The sequence below is a fragment of the Triturus cristatus genome, chromosome 10 (assembly GCF_964204655.1).
Source record: "Triturus cristatus chromosome 10, aTriCri1.1, whole genome shotgun sequence".
Classification (NCBI taxonomy): domain Eukaryota; kingdom Metazoa; phylum Chordata; class Amphibia; order Caudata; family Salamandridae; genus Triturus; species Triturus cristatus.
Genome location: NC_140593.1, coordinates 216,022,092 through 216,046,494, shown reverse-complemented (window position 1 = coordinate 216,046,494; position 24,403 = coordinate 216,022,092). Strand labels below are relative to the sequence as shown.

The following is a 24,403-nucleotide window of genomic DNA, read 5'->3' as shown; positions in this document are numbered from 1 at the left end:
CCGTGGTTCACCGCCGCCAATTGAGACGCCCAATAGTATCTTTTAATATCGGGAAGGGCGACCCCCCCATCATACCAAGGGAGCGTCAACTTGGCGAGAGCGATCCGTGGCCGCCCGTCCCAAAACAGTTGGCGCTGAAGACCCTCCACCTCACGGAAATAACGGGCTGGCACGACGTCTAGAGTATTTTGCAAAGCGTACAAGAAGCGAGGTAGCGACATCATTTTAAACAATGCCACTCATCCGAGCGGCGAGAGCGGAAGTCGTCGCCACCTCGCGACGTCGGCCTTCAATCGCTGGAGGGGAGGGAGAAGGTTCCGCTCATAGCGGACCGCGGGATCCAGAGAGATAAAGATTCCCAAATATTTGAACCCCAGTGTAGCAATCTGGATAGGGCAATCCCGCGGCAAAAGGGGGGCCTCACCCGCGAGGACGTAAACACATGACTTGGCCCAATTAATGACCAGGCCAGAGTTGCGACCAAAGGAATTCAATACGTCCACCAATACAATTAGCGACTGTCGGGGAGAGGTAAGATACAGAAGGATATCATCCGCGTAGAGGGAGACACGGTCCTCAAACTCCGGCGTCCATCTAATGCCCGGCAGCGACGGCTCCCAACGCAACCAGGCGGCGAGAGGCTCCAAAGAAAGTGCAAAGAGAAGGGGTGATAACGGACAACCCTGCCGCGTACCTCTCCCCAGTGCGAGGGGAGCCGACACCCTACCATTCACCACAACCTGAGCCAGTGGGTCAGCATATAGTAATTTTACCCAACCAATAAACTCAGGGCCGAACCCGAATTTTGCCAACACGGCCCAAATATACGGCCACTCCAAAGTGTCGAACGCCATAGTGGCGTCTAAAGATGCCAAGATGGCCGGCTCACGTATGAACTCCGCTCTAGCAAGCACGCCGTGCAACCGCCTCAAATTCAGGGCGGTATTCCGATGGGGTATAAAACCGGACTGATCCTGGTGTATCAAGTCGCCCACGACCCGGGCCAGCCGATTAGCCAATACCTTGGCCAGAATTTTGGGTTCTGCATTCAACAGCGAAATGGGCCTATAGGAAGCGCAGCGATCTCGCGGCTTCCCCTCTTTATGTATCACAACTATGGTGGCGAGACGTTGGTCAGGGGGGAGGAAGCCCGCCGCACGTGCCGCGAAAAACATGTCCCGAAGATACGGCGCCATCTTATCGGGACACAACTTATATAGTTCAATGGGAAGACCATTAGGACCCACAGCCTTACCAGACGCGATCGAGCGAGTGGCCAAAGCGATCTCATCTGACGACAACTTCGCCTCCATCAATATTGCATCAGCCTCCGATAGGGTTGGCAATGCAATGTCTCTAAGCAACAGATGAGAATCCTCCTCCGAACGCACAGAAACCGGAGAGTATACCCCACGGAAATAATCCGCGAAGCAGTCAGCAATCTCCACAGGGTCAGTCACACGCACTCCATCCATTCTCTCCACAACGGGCACCACCCTGCTCGCTCTCTCCTTCTTATCCAACCAAGCAATCAACTTTCCGGCCTTATCCCCCACATCATACAATCGTCCTTGCTGCTCTCTACTCATCTCTTTAGCGGCATCCGTGACTAGCGCTCTATAATCTGATTGTTTGAGGCCGAGAACGTGCAATTTCTCACCAGTAACACCCCGCTCCAAGTCCTCCTCCATTTCAGCTATTTCAGTTTCCAGGCGAACCACCTCTGCTCTCCCGCACCTCTTAGCATGGGAGATAAGTGACAAGGCCTGCCCCCTGATCACCACTTTGTAACCCTCCCACAGGGAGACAGCTGACGACACCGACCCCACATTATCATTGAAGTAGTGATCGGTGGACTTGACCATTTCCGCGCGGATCTTAGGGTTACGTAAATACCAGGGGTTAATGGGCGCTACTCTCCCCTCTGCCCCGGGGACAACCTTCAGTTGCAACCATATAGGGGAATGGTCAGAAATACCTCGGGCCAAATGACGCACCTCCCCAATCATCCCAGCCTGGACCGCCGGCATAAGCATATAATCAAGTCTCGAGAGACTCCCATGGGCCCCCGAGTGAAAGGTGTATTGCGCCTGTCTCGGGTGCATCAACCTCCAGCAATCTACAAGTCCCAAAGTGTCCAGAAAGCCACCCAACCAGGCCTGGGCCCTAGGGAGATCCCTGGGGGGGCGACGGTCCTCCAACCCGGATACAACAGCGTTAAAGTCACCCCCCAACACCAGAACCCCCCCAGGGAGTCCCAGGACCAGACGCCCCAAATCAGCAAATGTAGCCGTCTGTAACCCCGGAGGCACATAAACAGCAACGAGCGAAACAGTCCTACCCTCCCATCTCCCCACCAGTGCCACATAGCGCCCCCTATCATCGTGAAGCACCTCGTCCACCTCCAATGGGAGAGAGGTCCGAACCAAAATACCCACTCCCCTTGAGCCAGAAGTAAAACCAGAGTGAGCGGCAAGGCGATAGCCCCTCCTATTTAGGGCATGGAAGGAGTTCCCAATCAAATGTGTCTCCTGCAGGAAAACAATGTCGGGCGAAATCCGTTTCAAAAACTGCAACACCACCCCACGCTTGATCCTGTCCCCCAATCCATTCACATTCCACGAAAGGATTCCCAATCCCCTACCCCCCATCCCACTCCCGTGCATGATACCCACATCCCGGAGAGCACAACCCGGACAAGTCAGCAGAGAACTTCACATTGCCTTGCGAAACAAACGAACAGTCCCCAACACCCCCCCTCCCCCACAATCCCCCAACCACAACTCCCCCCTCCCTGCACCCCTGCATGAGCCCAAACAGCCCCCCCAACTCGCAGTGTGCCTGTCACCCTAACATATACCACAAAAAGAACCCCAGAAGGAGGAAAAGGCCCCAATAAGCTCCCCACAACCTCCAGCATTTGAAGGGCATAGTGTCCCAAACTAGAGTCCAGTTGAGCCAAGGTACAAGACGTCACCAGTCCAGTCCATCTCCAGGAACCAAGTTCTAGTCCTGCTGCACCAAACCCTCTCCGCTCGCCGCCATCTGACCGTCCCGATCCTGTCTCCGAGGCAGGGCATCCAACCAGTCTCCAACCGCCTCCGGCCGGTCGAAGAAGTGTGAGCAACCCCGGAACTCAACCCGCAGCCTGGCCGGGAATAACATCGCATATTTCAGCTCCATGTCCCTCAAGTGCCGTTTGACGCCCAAAAAACCCAGCCGTTGTTTTTGGACCGCTTGCGTGAAGTCCGGGTAAAAACTGACATTAGAGTTCTCAAACTTCAGTGGCCCGGCCACCCTCGACGCCTGAAGGATAGCATCCCTATCCCGAAAGTGAAAGAGTCGGGCGATTATAGGCCGCGGGGGAGCACCCACTTTGGGCGCGCCACCCGGAATCCTGTGGGCCCGCTCCACCGCGAAGAACTTGCTCAGTCCCTTGGGCGCGAGACGATTGATCACCAGATCCTCCACAAAAAGGTCGGTAGCAGAGTCCTCCGATCTTTCCGGCACTCCGATGATACGAACATTGTTCCGTCTAGCCCTGCTTTCGGAGTCCTCAAGTCGACGGTCCGTCTGGTCACTGGCAACCCGCAACCTACGGACCTCCGTCTGCAGGGCAGCCACGTCCACAGTTAGGCTCGACGCAGCTTGAGCCAAAGAGTCGACCCGCTCGTTAGTTTTGGACAGGTCTGCCCTGACCAAATTCACATCGATCAGGACCGCGTCCAATTTATGAGCCAGGGTATCAAACTGCTGACCCACAGCAGCCTTCATCTCCTCAATGGTGCCCATAACATCCAGCCAGGTCAATTCTGACGAAGGGCCCGAGACCTCTTTGGACCTCTCAGGCGATTTATGCGAGCCACTAGGGGATCCCTTTGTCTGCGCATAACGATCCATGTTATTGACCTGAGTATAGGCTCCCCTCCGGGTTGACTTGGGTTTCGACTTGTCTCCGTCTAGTCTCGCCGCCATCGTCCGGAGGCCACCAAAGATGGCACCCGCCAGCACCAGGAACAAGGACCAGGTAGCTACTTCAGTTGAACACAGCCGTCACATACAGGAAGCCCGAGTATAGTCGGAGAGGCAGGCCAGACACTCCGCCATCCGCGCCCCTCTGAAGCACCAAAGTCCCTCAGCTGATATCAGAGTACAAGCTTGAAAACGAAAGCGAAAGTGCGGGGTACGTGGCAGGTCGAGCCCAGCATGCCGCTGTTGTTCACTTCGTACCCGGGCACCTCACCAACTCGAGATCGGGACCAAGGCAAGAGCAGGCCGCAAATTTCGGAGCTCAACCATTCCGGTTCCCGGCGTCTGATCCGAATTTGGAAAACGGGTGGCACCGCAGCGCAAGTTCATCAGCAAAAGCCCGTCAAATAAAGCAGGATTAAGTCAGGATAGACGTGGGAGGTTGCGGAGGCCCTCGAGAGCCGTAAGCCTACGCGGCCATCTTGGATGCGCGCTAGGCTCCTCCTCCTGTTATCCATTTTTTAATAAGTTATATCGGACATTAGGTAAACATGTTCATGTAAGGATTGTACCCAAAGCAATGTTAGTATTATTTGTTTTATCATGTGGTATTAGTAGATAGAGAAAACATATTCAATATTTTATTTGCATTGCCTTGTTTGTTGCCCAGTCTTAGATGTTATGATACTGAAAAACAAAACTTTTTCCAACCTTTGAATATTTATATGCTAAAATGATGAGGAATAAAGTTTTTGAGGGGCATATGTACAGTGGGTCTGGAGCTTACCAGGGTTTTTAGTAATTTGCAAACCATTTGAGTTCTTTGAGTACATTTCAGTTTTTTTAATGCCAATTTAGAAAATCATTGAAGTCCTCTCAGGAATTCCAAATTTAAATATTTAATTTTTTAGCACATTGACACTTTTGGTGTTTTATTTATCAGGATAGTCCTGCTTTCCCACTGGTTTATAATCAGATATAATAAGCATTTAAATTATAGAAATTAAAGCACTTAAGTACCTAATCAATGGGTATATCTGGAAAAATATTAAATGACTACCTTGTGTATAGAATCAAAAGGCAGAGTATAGCAGAGAAGGAGTGGAAGAAGGCTTATGGCCAACTACATAAAAGAGAGAGACGAGAAAGAGTGAATGGTTGAGCTGGAGGATCAGAGGTGAGAAGTGGTTTTAGGCAGCAGAAGTAACTCAATATAAAGGTAGATTGAAGAGATACACTGGAGAACCTATTTAGGAACAGTAGTACTATTTGAAATGGAGGATGAAAATGGAAGGTGTGGTAGAGTAGAAAGAAAAGAGGAATCAAGAGGAGGGAGAAGATGAAGGAAGAAGAAGAATGGAGAGGATAAGAAGAGCGGAGAATGTGAGCATACAAACGGAAAGTCAAAGATTTGGTAGGTTGGTCTCAAGCTAGACTAAATTTTAACAGATGTGTTCTCCGATTTTTGAGAAACATGAGTAATGGCAATGAGCATCTTTGGTTTACTAAAATAAAATGGTGTTTACTTGTAAAAAGTGTTCTTCTTGCCTCTGTATCAATTCTCTTATTAGGAATCCATTATGAGCCAGGTAGAATTGACCAAATTTCTTAAATTAGGTGTTGTATGCAATGACATACTATTTGACCTATTTCGAGTCTTATTTTCATTACTTTATTTTTTATTTCTGCAGCCATGTTCCTTTCCTTATCTCTTGAAGAAAACCCAGGTCATTTTGCAAATATAAAGACTATCATTTTCCAACCTACCACTGGAAATATTTGTCAGGTAAATTGTATTCTCCATGAGTAACCTTTCTGTTATCTTCCTTTATAATTTTTGTGAAAAGATATTCTTATTTCCTTTTGTATTTAGATGAGATTTTATCATTACTTTGGCAAGGTGAATGGATATTTAAATGTGGCACTCCAAACACAACATAATGCCACATTGAGTACTCTATGGGAACAAAAATTGACCCCGCCATCTATGTGGAGACGAGAAGTTGTCACAATCAACAGCAAAGAGAATTTTGAGGTATGCGTGCAAAAGTCAGAAAAGGTTGTTTTACATTTTTTTCTTGCCAGTCTGTGAAATAAATGTAAATTTACTCTCCAACAGCAAAATTTATGTAATCTGTCCCTTCAGTTTCTCTTTTCTAAATACACACAACATTGTTTAACATAAATATTGCAATTACGCATTGCAAGTATTGCAGAGGAATCTAGGTCCTTCTGGTAATCACAGTGACATTTTCATCTTGAGAAACTGAAATTCTTGCTGCTAGGTAATATAAGTGGCGTAGTTATTCACTTTTTGTTTGGAGGGGTCAAATATATGTGGTGATGGTCATACTTGCAATGTGCATGTGAAAAACATAGAGAAACGCATAATGTACAAGTTTATGGGATATTGAGGCTTATTAAGTAATTACATAGTTAAAACATGTAGTACTCCACACCCTAATGCACACAGCCAATTTAAAAGGAACACTCATCAAGTAAATTAAAAAATATGACTTTATTCAGTGATTTCAGAAAGCCTTTTTCAAAACCCTACTTTAATTCCAGTGGGTACTTGAATCCCATTCGGATCTTAAATAGATTGTCCTTTGCTATTGCTTAGGCTAGTTTTTTCTGTAGTCTGAGGTAGCTCCAGAGAGAGTTGTGATCACTTTCATCATTGCCTTCAATGTACCTCTGGACCTGACAGGGATCTGAAGCATTTCCTTCAGAATGGGAGCATCTTGCAGAGAGATCAGCTGTCAGTGCCACATTGAGGGCTGGAAAAAGACTGTGCCATTGTCTCAATTGTCCCGGCTGGATCCCAGGATGTTGGATATAGGACCTGGCATGATTGGTTAATTCTATTTGACTCAGTGCTTACAATCCATAAAAGCACTTTCCTTTACTGGTGGAACCCATGGGAAACATAATTTGGATTGCAAGCATGTACCATCCAGTATCTATGTGAAAGTAAATAATTCACAGAGAGTGAGTTAATCTTTAGGAATTAAAATCAGGTTTATATTTTTGAATGACCTCATAAATGTAAGGTTAAGATGCATAAAATGTTTCTTAAATCTTTGTTTTCATATTCTATTCCACCAACTACTGTGATTCACAGAGAGGTTATCAGATGGGACCCTTGAAATAATGGTCACTTAATTCAAGGGCACATTTCCCCGTCAATGTACCTCAGTAATGTGTTTTTTCCACTTTTCTACTTCTTTTATATTATGCCGCATATATGAATCACATACACTGCCAAATGATCAGTCATGCAAACAGATATACAATACAATATAATGTGTCTTTACTTCAAATAAATTATGCTACTTATACAATTTACCTATTCACATTTCCTTATCTTTTTATGAATGTCTGAAAGTTCTGCTACAAACCCCTAATTATAGTGTAAGCTCAGTCACTACAGAATTTCTATTCATGTTATATCATTGAAAAAAAACTTTCACACCTCATAATTCATTATTTCAAAGGTTCCTCACAGTACATCCATGGCAGCCAACATCTACCTTCTTTATTGTTTCCAGTGACTGCCAACTTTACCCCCACTTTTCTTGCTGACCCCACTATTGAAAACATATTTCTTCTGTTAACATGAGATATTTAGCATGTTACATATGTATAATAATATGTATAATACCTTGCCATTTTCAAACTTATCACCCTCTATACCAGGGGTACACTTAGTACGGCCCGTGGGCCGCCAGCGGCCCCGGCAAGCCTTCCTTGGCGGCCCGGCGACCATGCAGACATCGTACCTTGGTTTTTTGTTTTTTTCAAAGTGTGTCAGCAAACACCGCCAGACTCCGAGAGAGGCTGCTCTATGGGGGCCAGGAGATTCCAGGATAGAGTGGAGACAGGCGTACAACGCCCATTCAACTCAAAGGGCTTCAGTCCCCCATCGTGTTTGGCTGCCCGGGATGAGAGAGCTTCCCGGGAACACACGCAGCCGCACCCGAGCACTTCACAGGTCTTTAAAAGACCTTTTGCTTGTTAACGAGGCTTTGATGGTGTTCACCCCTGCTTACAGCCCCTGCAGCTCCACTCTGCCTTTTGCTTGAAGAATCGGCCTCCCCCCCCGAAATGTTTTCTTAGGCCCCCCCCACCCGAAATTTGACTCTAGTTGCGCCTCTGAGTGGAGATGCAGGGGCGCTAGGAAGAGGTGAAATACAACAAAGCCTCATTAGCAAGTAAATGGTCTTTTAAAGACCCGTGAAGTTCTCCGGTGAGGCTGTGTGTCAGCCCGGGAAGCTGTCTCAGCCCGGGCTGCCACACATGGAGGGTGAGGTGACAGAGGACAGCAGGGTGAGAGTGCCCAGTGAGGTGGGGGGGGCAGCAGGGAGTGAGAGCCAGCGAGGAGTGAGAGCTGGGTGAAATGGCAGAGGGTGACGGGGGCAGCAGGGAGTGAGAGCCAGGTGTGGTGACGGAGGGCAGCAGGGTCTGGCTTTTACATTACGCAGGGAGAGGGGGGAGTGGGGGGGCTGTTTATGGGCTGGTGTCGGGGACGTGTAGACACAGAAGTGTGCACTGCCCGAGGCCCAGAGACAGAGAGAGATATAGACAGACAGGGACAGACTGACAGATAAAGGCAGGAGGCAGGCAGAGGCAGAGGCAGGTAGAGGCAGAGACAGGGACAGACACGGAGAGAGGCAGATGGAGAGAGGGAGACAGATGGAGAGAGGGGGAGGGAGACGGAGAGGGAGAGAGGGAGACGTCGGGAGGGAGGGAGACGGGAGGTAGACGGAGGGAGGGAGAGGGAGACAGGGAGAGGGAGACGGAGGGAGAGAGAGGGAGGGAGAGGGAGGGAGAGGGAGGGAGACGGAAGGAGGGGGAGGGAGACAGAGGGAGGGAGGGAGAGGGAGGGAGAGGGAGGGAGACGGGGAGACGGAGGGTGGGAGAGGAAGGGAGAGGGAGGGAGACAGGGAGGGAGACAGAGGGAGAGGGAGGGAGGGAGGGAGGGAGGAGGAGGGAGGGAGAGAGGGAGACAGAGGTAGGGAGGAGACGGAGGGAGGAAGAGAGATGGAGGGAGAGGGAGGGAGGGAGACGGAGGGAGGGAGAGAGGGGGACGGAGGGAGGGAGATGGAGGGAGGGAGAGGGAGACAGAGGGAGGGAGAGGGAGGGAGACGGGGAGAGGGAGGGAGAGGGAGACGGAGGGAGGCAGGGAGGGAGAGGGAGACGGAAGGAGGGAGATGGAGGGAGAGAGGGAGACGGAGGGAGAGAGGGAGACAGGCAGGGAGAGGGAGAGACAGACACAGAAAGAGAGAGAGAGATGTGCATATGCCAGGTTTGGTGGCTCAGTGGACGAAGGCGTCCACTGCAGGGGCCTGTGTTCAACCTCATGGACACAGTTTTTTTTGCTCTAGCCCTGCCCCCTCCCCCACTGACCCCGCCCCCACCAGTGCGGCCCTCGGCCACAAACCACACTGTAAATTTGGCCCCTGAGAGAACGTTTGTGAGTACCCCTGCTCTATACCTTCAAAAATGCCATTAAATGTACATATTTTAACTGTGCTTGACCGTATGTCCTCGGAGTTACTGCACCAATTGAGCCATGAGCTCCACAGTTACTCCTTGGATTTGGAGTATTTCACCCAGAGACTTCAAAGGTCACAAACAGGACTATTGAGAGAGCATAATAATGATAAAAGAGAACTTATATTTAAAAGAGAAACAATTAGATCAAGAGAACAGAATATAATTTATTAATCAATTGCCAACTGCACCAAAGACAATGAAAAGATAAATATGAAAATAGACAAATTGTTCATATAGGCATAATTTTATAGGGAATAGTTAAGGAATCATCAATTGTGTACTCAAGAGAACCTCAAATTTAAACTTGTAGGATGAAGATAAATAGCCTGTTTAGATTGTGTGCATTGTAACAATCTTACAAAACAGTGTGTGGCACAACATTTACATAATGTAAAGGTGATTACAACTAAAGATTATGTTTCCTGCAAGAATGTCTGTGATTTATATTATTCCATCTCAAGGTGAAATATGGCATGTTGGGAAAACGTCGAGAAAAGATGTAGCAGGGAGGCGTGAACTTAAATGACAAATGATCAGAAATCACCTTTAGTGACATCTTAGAATTATATTTGCAATCATTCAGTGGCACAGATACATTTCCAAATGATGGATCAGGTGAGACATCTACTCAGCCTCTCACAAAAATAACTTGTTTGAATTTATTTACTGGCCACATTTCCACCAAATTCTTAATGATCAGGAAAAGAGTTGAGTGATTGGTAAGTAAGTCCTCCAGTAGAAATGGATTTCATGTAAAGTGAATATTGTAAAAGAAGAATGGGAAACATCCATTACAACACAGTCATTACAATGACCTACCTTTACAACACAACTGTTACAACGCAACTGCCTTTACATCACATGCCATTACAATGCATGCCATTACAACGCATACCATTACAATGCATGCCATTACAACGCATTATAAGGTAAGTATGGGATTTTTTTTTAGTATTAGGGTGGTTATGGGTTTTGGGGTACATGGGAATAGTCATTGTTCCCACTACACTATCCAACACAGTAATGTTTATACCCACAGTTGCAAAGTCATCCTGTGCCCTGGGCACCCCCCAACTTTCTGCTGACTGACACTAGTTGTAACTGACTCCGACTGACTCTGGGATCTGCCTAACTAGGCCCAGGGCCAGTGCTATGCTGATAGAAACACATTAGAATACAGTTAAAACATCTACATACACTAGGGTACACAATGGTATGCTGGGGTACCCCTGTGATTGGCATGATCTACCCTATAAGCCCCTAGTATATAATAGGGCAGGGGATTGAAACTACCTAGAAGTCCCTAGTACCCAGGGGCATGGCAGTTTAGAGGCCAGCAGCTCTTTTTGCACTTGCACGTGTGCACTGCTGAAGCCTGAGGCCAGTTTAAAAGCAGCACTGGGTGCCAGGACTGCTTTTAAAAAGTAAATTGTGCCGAAACTCAACTTTAGTGTTTGGGGCACTTAAAAATGGATAACATACAATGTTTTGGCATATTAGGGACCCCCATTGTCTCCCATAGGTATCCCAGGGGTGGGGGGTCAGGTATTTAGAAGGTACACCCTTACAAAATGAGTTTTTAAATGCCTGGGTAAAGTGAAATTTCACATTTCACTCCCAACATTGTGGTAAAGTGCTGCTGAAATTCGACCTTGATGCTAGGAGTACTGTGGAGGGAGGATCTGCAATATTTCTACAGATTCACAACCCCTAAAGTCTCCACTAGTTGCACATGGGATGGGGTCCTGTAGATATAAGACAAGTACTTATAAAATATGTTTTTGTAAGTCCTGGTGCTGTAAAAATTGCCCAAGTCATTTTTCCCATTGCAAATTCCCTGTTACATAGGACATGGTAGGAAGTTATTGATTAATAACTCTTGATAGGAGGGGGCTAGAAATGTCATTCAAAGACTTGCCAGAATGGTATTAATAAATCCAACAATATCATATTGTTGAATTTCTCCTGAAGTGTACATACAAGACGTTATAAGACTTTTGTGTTTAAAAGTCCAAATTCAGCCTCCCAGTGGTCTGCCATGATTAGTCAGAGTTAAGTGGATTAGCCAGGCTGCCTTGAAGAGAAGAGGTGATAAAGAGGCCCTGGGGTTAGCCAGCTCTGTTGGCAGGGCAGTGTGCTGTTCCATAGGAATGCCAGGCCAGGGGGAGGAGTCGTAAACTATATTCTTCAAATAGGAGAGTAGAGACCAGTGTCATTTACAGCTCTGAACTTCCCACCTTAGGGAGATGGTAGAATTAGGGAAGGTGTGAGCAGATGCAGGGGGGAGAGTCTAAGTAAATTGGGGCCTCGTGAAGAAAAGCTCCATGAAAGTTTCTAAGTGTGAAGGTAGAAACTGAGACCAGGACCTGCCACAAGCTGCAGCCGCTCAGGGCTCCATCGCGCCGAGCCTGAAACTTTGACTTTGGCCTGGTCTATCGCGAGCAAGTATCACAATATGGTGCTATAATCTTCTAAGTGCTATATTTTATTAAATCTTTGCAAATTCATATCTACGGTTCCCTACATTGGATTTTTGTTGTTTTGGTGTCATTTTAAAGATACGCATATTTCCTATGTTTTTAAATTGGTGTTGGATTTTAATTGTGTACTGTGTCTTAATTATTTACTGAAATTGTGTTTTTAAATGCTTTACATGCCTGTCTTTGAAGTTAGCCTGTCTGTTCGCAGTCACGTTACCAACGGTTGAGCATAGGAATAATTTTCCAAGACCTATGCTGAGTCCTATCAAGTGTTAGTTGCCTTATTGCCAGTGGCAGACCTACATTTGCCCCTACCAATAACCCACTTTCCAACACCTACACTATCCAACACATACCCTACTGTTGCACTCACTGGAGTGGGAATAATAATTTTTACCCCTACACCACCCAACACTTACCCGACTGTTGCCCTAAAAGTATTATGCATTGTAATGGTATGCGTTGTAATGGTATGTGTTGTAATGGAATGCATTGCAATGGTAGTTTTTAAAAATGTGTTGTAATGGCATGCATTGTAAAATCATGCAATGTAATGGTAGCTGCGATGTAAAGACTGCATTGTAAAAGCATGCGTTGTAATCGCATACATTGTAACATCATATATTCAAGAAAAAAACACCAGAAGGCGAATGGAGATGTTCATAAGATTGAGCAGTGAGCTCCTTTATAGGCCACCATCATGCATTCCTTTGAGTCCCAGTTGCCAAACAGAACTCAACAAGCCCTTAGTAAAAGCTTTAATTCACTTACTGTGCACACCTTCCTTTTGAATGGGGGTCGCTACGTTGGACAGCTTTTTGAGATTGAGAGACATGCAGTCTGATGTTTAAACAAGCCTTAGATTAGGCAAAATGATTTGAATGCCCTGGCAAAAGTGTGATAGAAAATGTAGATTTTCATCAGTCATGGTGTTCCGAAAATCTGGATTTTATTAAAGACACTGCACACAGCAGCTCTTTCCCTTCAAGAATTGGAATACAAAAACATGGAGAACTCCAACATTATAAAACCATGGAACTCTCATTAATCTTCCTCCTTTTTGCGATCTGCATTTAACATGAACACAGAACATTCCTTTTAATCCGTCCCAATAAAAGGCTCCAAACTCAGAAGGTTCCACGAATCCTCTGCAAACAAAAAATAATCCTCCACGAATGACTCCTTCCATTAGTCATCCTCCACCCTTATTGCTGAGCTCAGGTTTCAACAGAGACAACATTATTAAACTCAGCTGGGACCCAGGGTCGAATAATATTAGCCTCCATGTCTTCAATAAAATTTAGATTTTCTGAACACCAAGGCTGCTGAAAATCTACATTTTATGGCAAGACCGGAGGCTAAAATGATAGCAAGCTCAAAGCATCTACACAAAACAAGAAGCCACACTCTCTACAGGCTTAAAATAAAATTTCCTGAAAACTGCATAATTTGACCAATCAGCAGATCTCAAAAAGTCCTGTAATGCACCCCCAAGCAGAAATGTCTTAGAAGCAGAAGCCCCTCTTACAGAATGTGCTCCAAACACATTCACATCCACACCTGAACTCTCCAATACATCTTTCACCCAATGAGCAAGTGCTGGAGAAAACACTCCTTTATACGGTGTCTTAAAAGATATAAGCAACTGATTCTCTCCATTCAGTCTCAAAACTGCTGTCCTCCTATCATACTCCTTCAGCCCGTACCACACACAAGTTCACATGTTCATCAAAGTAGGGGTAAAAAATTGAAAATGATTTGTTTTAGTCCATCTACCTAAATTAAAACAAACTCCTTCGGGAGTAAAATTCCTGCTCTGCACTTCCAAAGCCCTCACCTCTGACACCGTTCTGAAAGAAAGCAAACACAACAACATTGTCACCTTCTGCAACAACATTTTTAAACTCAAAGAATTATTATTCCTTAAATATTAATTCAAACACTAGATGCATCCCAGACGGAGTTATACCTAGCCACTGGAGGTCTTGAAATCCCAATACTCCTCAACAATCTCATAACCAAAAACTCCTGACCAACCTTATTCCCATTCATTAAAACATGTCCTGCTGCAATAGTGGACCTATAAAAATTAATCGTTCTATATGATAGACTTCTTTAAAATAATTCTGACAAATAATTCACCACTTTCACTATATCCACTAAAACTGGATCAAATTCCCTCTCCATGCTCCAGCAAACCCATTTCTACTATGCCAGTCTGTACATTTTGCTTGTACCCGGAGCCCAGGAGTCCCTAATAAGATCTGTAGCTGCCTGTGAAAGTTCAGGCACCTCCCATACACACCTGAATATGTTCATGCTACCAATATCAACTTCCCCGACATTACCAATTCATGTCTTTCCACATCTTTCCCATCTGAATTGTAAAATTCTTTGATGGGGCTCTCACACTGGAATCATCAAATGTGCGTCCTTTAAATTCATACGAGTCAACCAATCTCCTAGTTGTAACACATCTCTCACTAAATGAATAGCTTCCATTTTGAAATGGTGATACTCCACCCAATCGTTCAGACTTCTCAAGTTTATCACTGGCCTCATTACTTTGTGTTTTATCTCCACAATAAAAATGTTGCTGACAAAACCTTATAGGTATTCTTTTACTTCCTCTATTGCACCTTTCCCTACCACATCCTGAACTTCCTTGTTCACTAACGCTGTGAGTTCCACATTTAACCGCAACATCTCTGGAAGATGGCTTTGACATGGCTCTTTCACAAAGTCAATGTGATATCCCATAACAGTTTGCAAAACCCACGGATCTCTTGTTACCCCTAACCAATTCCCCAAAATTTAGCAAGTCTGCCACCCAACTTTTGTGGGGTAAAATATTATCTTCTCTTATCTGCGTATCTGAAACGTCTATCACCATGTCCACTTCTTCCTCTATTCTTCTGTCTTTGAGGGTAGAAGCCGCCTAACTGATATGAAGTTTGAAAAGTACTGGGTTTAAATGAAGCCTTAGTAATGCCGTGTCTTCTGCCGGGGAACCAACCTCTTGTTCTCCCGGCCCCTAAAAAAAACACGTTTATCAAAAACTCTTTTATTCTCTCTTTGAGACTTATGCAAAGAGCTATGGGGCATATCAGCAACAACCGGCGATATTTATCGCTAAGCGCAATTAGCGCTAGGATAATTATCGCCGGCTAGCGTGGATTTTTATCGCTGAGATAGCGTGCTATTAGCAATGCTTATCTCAAAAGCGATAAAAATCCTCACGCTAACTGCCTAACGTGAGATTATTGCTGGAAACCCAGCGATAATCTCACTCAATGTGGCGTTAGCTTGATGATAGGGCAAGGCAAGCTTAGCCATGATATCCACCTTCCATAGGATATCATGGCTAAGTCAGTCCTGAAGCAGGCGTAAGGAAAGTAGCGATAACAGGGGTTATCGCTACTTTTCTTGCTGCTATGCTTCATAGCGTGGGGCTTGATGATAGGAGAAATGTCGCTTAGCGACATTTCTCCTGTCATGTCAGGTCAGGAACGCCCACTTTGCATCTCATTAGAGATGCAAAGCTGGGCGTTAGGAATTCCTACGCTAACGCAAGTTAATTAGGCGATAAAATTATCGCCGCTTTTCGGCCAAAAACGATCGCAAAAGCGGCGATAATTCTATCGGCTCGCCTTGCTGATACACCCCAAAATGCTTCCACGTATTTAGACATCTCCTTTATGAAACCATCCCCAAACAACAACCCATTTGCTGAATAACCACCTTCGTTCTTCGCTAACTCGACTAAATTTGGATACATTTTTAAAAGAATACTCTTTCTGCGTTTGACCGAAAAGGCAGTATTCGCATTTCCCAAAAGACAGACAGTTCATTGGATCCACTGTCTTTTCTTTTCGATATCCAAGTTCTTTTTTATTTATTTTTTATTTGTTTATTTCGTCTGGTCAACATTACAATCCACACATACTGTATAGCTTTCTTGTTTACAAGGTACACATCATGGAATATGTAAGCATCTGTTTACAGTGATAAAGTCTATCATCCCGTGCATCCAGAGCTAACAGTTAATTCCTCATTACAGCGCAGTACGGCGATAGAGTCCTCTTCATCCTAGGTTTTCAGTATAGCTTTATCATATGGTAATTCACTACGTTACACATGAAATTGAAACAAGTACCCACACACTTTCCTCCCGATGACAAAAGGAGGAAAGTAGTTATATCAGACATCGCATATTTTGTGCATTTTCATCACTTAACATTTATTAATCATCTTCCTGCATTATCAAGAGGTATTGTTTCAGTGGTTCCCAGAAATCTCGGGGTCTCGATGGAAGCGGTAGCTCTTCTGCGTACGTCTCCATGGTTTCCCTGCAATATGACATGTCCGTAAGCCAGTCCTTGAATCTAGGGGGTCGTTTACTGCCCCATCTAATGGCAACTCGTCGTTTCGCCAGCAGTAGTGCTACAGCTAGAAACCTCCGCCTTTTTGTCGGCTTCAATTTATACACAAGAGGTGTGTTCGGCACCTGTTCAGCTAGCATTGCAGTTATCGCCCCCATAATGTCATGCCAATATTTATGCATCTGTGGGCATGCCCACGCCAAGTGTAGAAAATCCGCATTCATTGCGTTACACCTCTGACCCCTATCATGTGATCTGAGGCCATATCTGTGGAGCTGGGTCGGGGTGTAAATAAATTGGTGGAGACATTTAAAATGTATTATTCGTAGGTTACAGTTCGTTGTCAGCAATTGTAGTTGTGTGCAGCTATATTTCCAATCCTGCTCCTCAATCTTGTCTCCTATCAGTGTTTCCCATTGAGCGAGTGATCTTTTAACAACCCCACTTTGTTCCGACTGTGATGTATTGTATAGGCGGGTGATTAACTTCTGGCGTGTTGGCGTTGTGAGTAGGGCCTGTAATGCGTGCTGCGTTGGTGGCTCCTCCTGGTAAGTAATATACAGTTCCCTAACTGCTGCTTGCAGCCGCAAGTGGACAAACACCTTCATTGGTGTGTTGTGTGTACTTAGTGACGGGTCATTTCTTTGTATGAATCTGCCATGTGGAAAAACATCCTTCATAGTTGAAATTTTCATATCGTCCAAAAATAGTGTCATTTTCTTCTCTTGTGTTACTGATAATTTTGGATGATTAGCAATGGGAAGCGCCGGGGCGTAGATGGGCAGCCAATTTGCCCTGTGTGCTAGTGTGTGCCATGCGTGTGAGGTGCAGTACACAGGTTGGATCGTGTCCCTATGTATGTAAGGCCTCGGGTCAGATATAAAGGTTGACAGCAGAGTGGGTTGTGTGCTGTCTGTTTCCACTGCTACGTGTGGAATGTACGCATGCGGTTTAGTCCAGTAGTGAGCGTGTTGCGCTTGTGCGCAGTAGAAGTAAAGCTGCAGATCTGGTGCTCCAAAACCGCCCATATAATATGGCTTTGTCAGTACAGTCCAGCTGACCCTAGCCTGCTTTCCTACCCACGTTAGTCTCTGCATTGCTGACCGCAGTCTTGCAAAGAATGCTTGAGTCAACCAGATTGGGATATTAATAAATAGATACAAAAACCTGGGCAGAACAATCATCTTTTGCAATGCAATCCTGTCGGCCAGCGACAGAGGCATCTGTATCCATCTAGTTATTTGCTCTTCAGCTTAGTCATTGCCCTTCCATAGTTTTCCCTTATTGCAATGTCTGGGTCTCTATGTACCCATAAGCCTACATATTTCACCGGGTCAGGTTGCCAACTCAGGGTGTAGTTCAGTGCCGGTTGGGTCGTGGCTGGCGTGAGAGGTATGATCACTGATTTGCCCCAGTTTATTCGTAACCCTGCATGTTGTTCAAAACGGATGTATTCTCTAATAAGGCTGTTTAGGTGTATATTAGGGTGTCCTGTGAATAGTACCATGTCGTCAGCATATAATGATATGCTGAGGGGGCGTAGGCTAAACTGTAAAGCGGCCTCCTGGTGACACTGTCGGATCCTGCAGGCAAGGGGTTCCAGAATCAGGGTGAACAAGATCGGTGGCAGCGGGCGGGCAGCCCTGTCTTGTCCCCCTGTTCACCACTATAGGGTCATACATTTGTCCGTTCAACCTGATTCTAGCCGTTGGGGCATGATATAAGATCTCTATCCATCTTAGAAATTGTTCGGGAAATCCCATCCTACGCAATACTACGAACATGAACTCCCACTCCACAAGTCAAAAGCCTTCGCGGCGTCTAACAGAGCCGCCACAGTTGGCAGTTCTGTATCCAGATGGTGATTCAGGGCAAAGATGGTGCGTATGTTTTGAGTAGTAGATCTGGTGGGTACAAATCCTGCTTGGTCAGGTAGCACCAGCTTCTCCTGCAAGAGCTGTATCCTAGTCGCAATGACTTTTGCCAGAATCTTTGTGTCAATGTTTATCAATGACAAGGGGCGATACGAGTCGCATCTTGACAAGTTTTTGTCTGGTTTCTGGAGTGCCACTAATAATACTTCCCTCAGTGTGATAGGGAGCCTACCCTCTTCATACGCCTCTTCATACATTTCAGCTAAGTTGTCGTACTTTAATATTCGGGACCGCGTAGGGGACAGGGCCCTACCCCTGTCTATCTTGGTATTAGCGAACCGCAAATGGTAAATGCGGCATGTACGAGTGCTTTATATACAGTTCTAGCTATGAATGCACTGTGTACACGTTATTCTGCTCCACTACGCGGGTTCCATTTTGGAAGCAGTGGCCATCTTGTCATTGCCCTCACATAGGCTATAATGGAGTAAATACGGGCCTCACAGTACATGGGCTTTCCCTCTGACTTCTCTGTGACCTGGGCAGCTGGCTCTGCTGCCCTGGGTCAAACCGGTCTCACGAGCTCCCCTTCCTCCGTCCACCTGTGATTAGCATCAGGGCTTGACCCGTCATAAAACCCTTTCATTCTACACAATCCCCCGGCTAATCTCTTCCACACCTGCTTGTTCCTGCTTTATGACTTGTTTCCCAAAACAAGAGATGCTCATGTTTATTGGGGGTCTCTTTACATCAAACGTGGGATCTGAACCTTACTGTATAAATCATTGTGGGCTGGCCGAACTGGAATGTGGGATGGTCATCATGACTCTGCTTTTTCGTTTGTAATGTATACCTTTATATGGCCATATCGTAAACCAAGGAATGTGTGCCTGGAGCATGATATTTTGTACTTAAGGAGAAGTCCGTTCCTATGATTTTCAGCAGTCTCCTGAGAACATACACGCTGTTGTACTTCTAGGATACCTGTCATTGGTCTGCAGCCAATAAACGATTCTTTGACTTCACCCAGAAGACTCTGTGTTTCTGTAGGTCCGGAACAGGGTGAAACCCAGAAGTCATAGGGTGTGTGCCCCTGCACCGCTGGGTCTAAAATACCCAGTACTTCAGTTTGGCGCCCAACTGGGGACGATTTCAGCGGTACCAGTCCAAGCCAGAGGTTCGTGAGGAGCTTCGTGTGGAAATTCCGGAGGGAGGCCGCCACTTCATCGACCCCTGCATGTCGACGTGGTCCGAAAGTCTTTTCTGCGAGGTTCTCCGCGTCCCGACGGCTACGAAGGACTGCTGCCCTGATTAATCGACCTGTTTTGGACCCTTGATGAGTTTTGAGAGAGCGAAACAATCGAGAGAGTCTTCTGGTGACGCCATCGATCAGCAATATTCAGTTAAGTATAAGTGGAGCGTCTCCCATTTGTTTTGGTATCCTTCGGGATCATTTGAATTGGTACTTTGGAGTTTGCAAACGCCAAAACCAGAGGACTCGTGTATTCACGAGGCTATCGTAATCGATAATCCTTTGACGTTTGGATCTAGACTAGTGAGCGAAGATGCCTGGTTCTGGATTATTTGGTAGATTATTCTGTTTGGGTTGTGGAAAAGATTTCCAGCTAGAGGAATCATGTCCGGTTCCTCCGGTTGGAACTCCAACTTATGAGCTCTATGTAAAACATGGCGTAGGCCCCATTGCATATAACGAAGTGTGGATCCACTACACCAGGAAAGATGGTGTTTTAAAATGGCCCCAAAATGGTAGTTTTGATACCGATATTTTAGATAATCTGGAAATTAAATTGTTTAAGAAGAAAGCCCGGCCGGCGATGTTTGACTCTTTCCGCTTATGGCGAAAGGAAGCCAAACAGAAGGAAATTAAGTTAGCGAAAAAGAATAAAAGAGAGAGAGGTATGTCAGTAATGCAAGCAGCTGTACAATTTAAAGACAATGAAGAGGAGCAAATGAATGAGCAATTGCACAGGCAGCGTAAGTTAGGGATTGACAAATGTTACCCAGCTTTGCCACATTCTAAGCAGGATGAGTCAGAAGAAAAGGAGAAAGATCCCTTGATGTCACATTTGTTGAGTTCGCCACCCCCGTATGCTCAAACTGCCACGGCGCCTCCCCAGCTTGTAAATATGCCGCCTCCAGTGCATATACTGCAAGCCTTGCCGCAACCGCCAGTTGCTTTGCAGCCAGTTCCTATTCCTGTAGCGCAGCCCTCTCAAGCGCCGCCAGTTGTGCTTCCAACTGCCCCCGCACTTCCTGCGACTTTGCCTAATCCAGTAACTGCCTCCCCTAACACTCTTCCTTCCACCACTCCAGTACCTGTCTCTACATCCTCTTTTCTTCCCTCTGTTTTTCCCCCTGTTCTCGCCTCAGCTTCTCCTTCAGCGCGACAGCGCTTAGCTAATGTGGTTACTACATTAATGTCTCCTCTCTTTGGGTCATCTGGTGCAACTCCTGGTGTACAGCGTAAGCAGTTGCGCAGCCAATTGCCTAACCCCGATGAGAAAAAGGTAATAGATCACATGGCGCGTAGATGGATCGTTTTTCCTTCACTTTATGATGTGGAATCAGTTGTCAACACTTTCCATCAATGGGATGCCCCTAAACAGAGATATGTGTTCGAGAAAATGTGCGAAATTCTCTGTGAAGAATTGGAGGATAGTGGTAAAAATCCGAACCCGCAGGAATTGTGTAGAGTGAGGTTCGATTTTGGAACTGGTATAATTGTGGACCGCGAAGTAGATAAAGCAGTTGCGGTTGTATTGTCACTTAGGAATGACGATTGCCAACAGTCATTGTTTGAACAAGAGGTCCTTGTGGGGAAAAAGGCAAAAGCGCGACAATACCCCATGAGAGAAGTTCCCCCGGTATGGAAGGAAGCGGTTGCAGCTGTCGGTGGTAACCCCGCTGTGGCAGCGCATTTCCAGCGTGTTTGGGTGCATGTTCCATGGAAGCGCTCTGAAGTGTTAGCGCTTAAGCAGTCCTTACCTGATCCCCGTAAAAACCCAGCAGGTTATTATAAAGAGTTGTCACAGACAGCAGGGTCATGCATTATGAATTTGGCCGATATAGACATGTTGTTTGGCAATGTTGTTCCACAGCCTCTATGGGGATCAATTCGTAATGTAGATCACAATGCAGAACTAGGGGATACATGGGCTAACATTGTTGCTGCTGATGCTAGACAAACTGGTGGTGCGAAACCAGAACCTTTAGTAGCTGAACTGCCTGGTAGAATCATCACGTATATGAAGACACTAATGCCTGCAATGCGCGTAAATTGGGACAAGTTATCTGCATGCAAGCAGAAGAAAGATGAGACAGTGTCAGACTTCTTTACTAGGTTTGAAGAAACGTTTATTGACCACAGTGGGCAGGATATGAGTACTGAGGGTGGCCAACGGCTGTTTGTGGATAAGTTTGTGCAGAATCTACTTCCTGACCTGTGTAAAAAGTTGAAAGATTCAGAGAGTTCCTGGGCTGTTTCTTCTTCAGCGCAAATACTGGCTACTGCACAGTATTATGAAAATAGAGATAAGGACGAGAAAGATAGAACAGAAAAGAAAACGAAGGAATTAAAGACAAAGGTCCTTTTACAGCAGGCCTATCCGCCACGTGGAGGTCAGAATAATTATAGACAACCACAAGGTGTCTATCACCAACCCCAACAGTTTCAGAACAACCAGCAAATGAATGGGTATTATCAACCACGTGTCCCTGTAGGTCCCAACCAATGTTCATACTGCAAAGAGGAAGGTCATTTTAAATATAGTTGCCCTAAATTAATGCAGCGGAACGGTAATATGTATGGCGCAAGAGGTAGGGGTGGTCAGCAAGCTCCTAGAGGCAGAGGGCGTGGAAATGCTCCCCAGAACGCGCGTCCTCTGCCGCCTCAAAATACCATCAATAGCTTTGATCAGCAAGCTAACGCGATTAGTAATACGGCCCAGTATTATAATAATGATTATTATGCAGAGGACGGTGATGCAGACAGTAATGATTACTAGGACAGCCATAGACAAAGAGAGGGAGTTGTTTCAGTGCCAGTGGATCAGAATGGACCGTATGTTGAGGTGACTACAGCAAATGTAACGGAGCCTTTTCTGCTAGACACTGGTGCTGCAAAGAGTTCAATCATGCATTCAAAACTCCCTGGCGCACCTTTGTCTGGCGAGATAAATGTTTCAGTAGGTTTTTCTGGCGCCCCAGTAAGGAACCCGATTTCCTGTCCCATGTCACTTTCTGTTGGACCTTGCAAGCTGAAAGCACCCCTGATCCTGACAACAGGTTGTGGTGAGAATTTGCTGGGATTAGATTTGTTGAAAAGATTACACGCTACACTGTATTGTTCTCCTTCAGGAGTACAACTTACATTAGGCAAGAAAGTGATTTCCCCAATGTATTTGTCTAAAAACACGATGCCGCCTGAATTGTCATCCCTTCCGGATGCCCTTTGGGCTATTGGTCCCAATGACGTGGGCCTCTTAGAGATACCGCCATATGTGGTGACTTTAAAGGCTAATGTCAGACTGCCACGTATTCCCCAGTACAAAATCTCTAATGAAGGGCAGAGAGCATTGTTAGACATTGTCAGCGACTTGATTCATAAGGGTGTGATTGAAGAGACAAGAGGCAACGTTTGCAATAGTCCGATCTTACCTGTCTTAAAACGAACGGATCCTTCACAGCCACCTGTTTACAGGTTTGTGATTGATCTTAGAGAGGTTATTAAGATTGTTGTGCCACAGTTTCCGGTTGTCCCCGATATAACTGCCTTGTTAACGATGATTCCAGCCTCTGCTGCATGGTTTTCAGTGATCGATTTAAAGAATGCCTTCTTTAGCATCCCAATTGCAGAAGAGAGCAGAGACATTTTTGGCTTTAGTCTGGGAGGCCGAAGCTTCCGCTTCAAACGCGCTCCCCAGGGCTACTGTGAGAGTCCATCCATATACAGTCAAGCTTTGAAAGCGCAGCTTGATGCACTTGTTCTACCCAGTGGCGCTATCCTGATTCAGTACGTGGACGATTTACTGATCGCCGCGGATACTGAGAAAATCTGCAAAGAAGCCACATTATCACTGTTGCGCCATTTATCCGCTTTCCATCACAAGGTGTCTCTCTCTAAGCTGCAATATTGTCGACAAGAAGTGACCTACTTAGGTCATCTCTTATCGAAGGAGGGAAGGAAACTGACCCCAGAAAGAATTCAAGCCATTGCACAGTTGAGTGTGCCAAAAACACAGAGAGAAGTACGTGCTTTCTTGGGCATCACTTCATACTGTAGGCATTGGATCCCTAGTTTTTCTTTATTGGCAAAACCTTTGTTAGCCTTAACATGCAAAGACACACCGAATCCTATCCCATGGTCTGAAGAGTGCCAGAAAAGTTTTGTGGAATTGCGTAATGCATTATGTTCAGCACCTGTGTTGGGTACCCCCGACTACAGCAAGCCTTTTACATTGTATGTTCACGAGAAAGATGGATGTGCGTTGTCCGTGTTAACACAGCCTTTTGGTGACAGACCGCGCCCATGCGCATATTTTTCATCTACCTTGGACCCTGTAGCGAGGGCATTTCCAAGCTGTCTAAGAGCGACAGCTGCTGCAGCGATGTCTATCCGACAATCTGCTGGTTTGGTAATGGACAACACATTGATTGTCATGGTTCCACACGCTGTAGACACATTATTAAATAGAACTAAGACACAACACTTGACTAGTGCACGATTATCGGGCTACGAACTTACACTGTTAGCTAATCACATACACATAAAGAGATGCAATACGCTGAATCCAGCCACATTGTTGCCAATTCCAGCAGACTCAGATGAGATTGAGCAACATGACTGTCTGTTCAGAACAGAAGAAGAGACGAAAGGGAGAGTGGATCTAAAAGATACTCCCCTGACTGAGTGTGATGGCACTTTATGGGTGGATGGGTCCTGTTTCAAGCTCCCTAATGGTGACACGACTGCTGCCTATGCTATCACGACTTTGTACACGGTCGTGGAAACTGCACGAGTGCCACATAATTCGGCCCAAGCAGCAGAATTAATCGCCCTCACGAGAGCATGTGTGTTGTCTGAAGGAATGAGAGTGAACATATATACAGATAGCCAGTA

General features: G+C 45.9%; 1 protein-coding gene across 4 annotated transcripts in view; it reads left to right on the top strand.

Moving 5' to 3' along the window:
• The window catches only part of MALRD1 (MAM and LDL receptor class A domain containing 1), a 2,533,556-nt gene that overhangs the window by 224,336 nt on the left and 2,284,817 nt on the right, over positions 1–24,403 (top strand). For all 4 annotated transcript variants that reach the window (XM_085630825.1, XM_085630827.1, XM_085630826.1 and 1 more), the window contains exons 3-4: positions 5,661–5,755; positions 5,843–6,004. In XM_085630825.1, the coding sequence (XP_085486951.1) occupies positions 5,661–5,755; positions 5,843–6,004 (257 nt within the window). The remainder of the gene's footprint in view (positions 1–5,660; positions 5,756–5,842; positions 6,005–24,403) is intronic.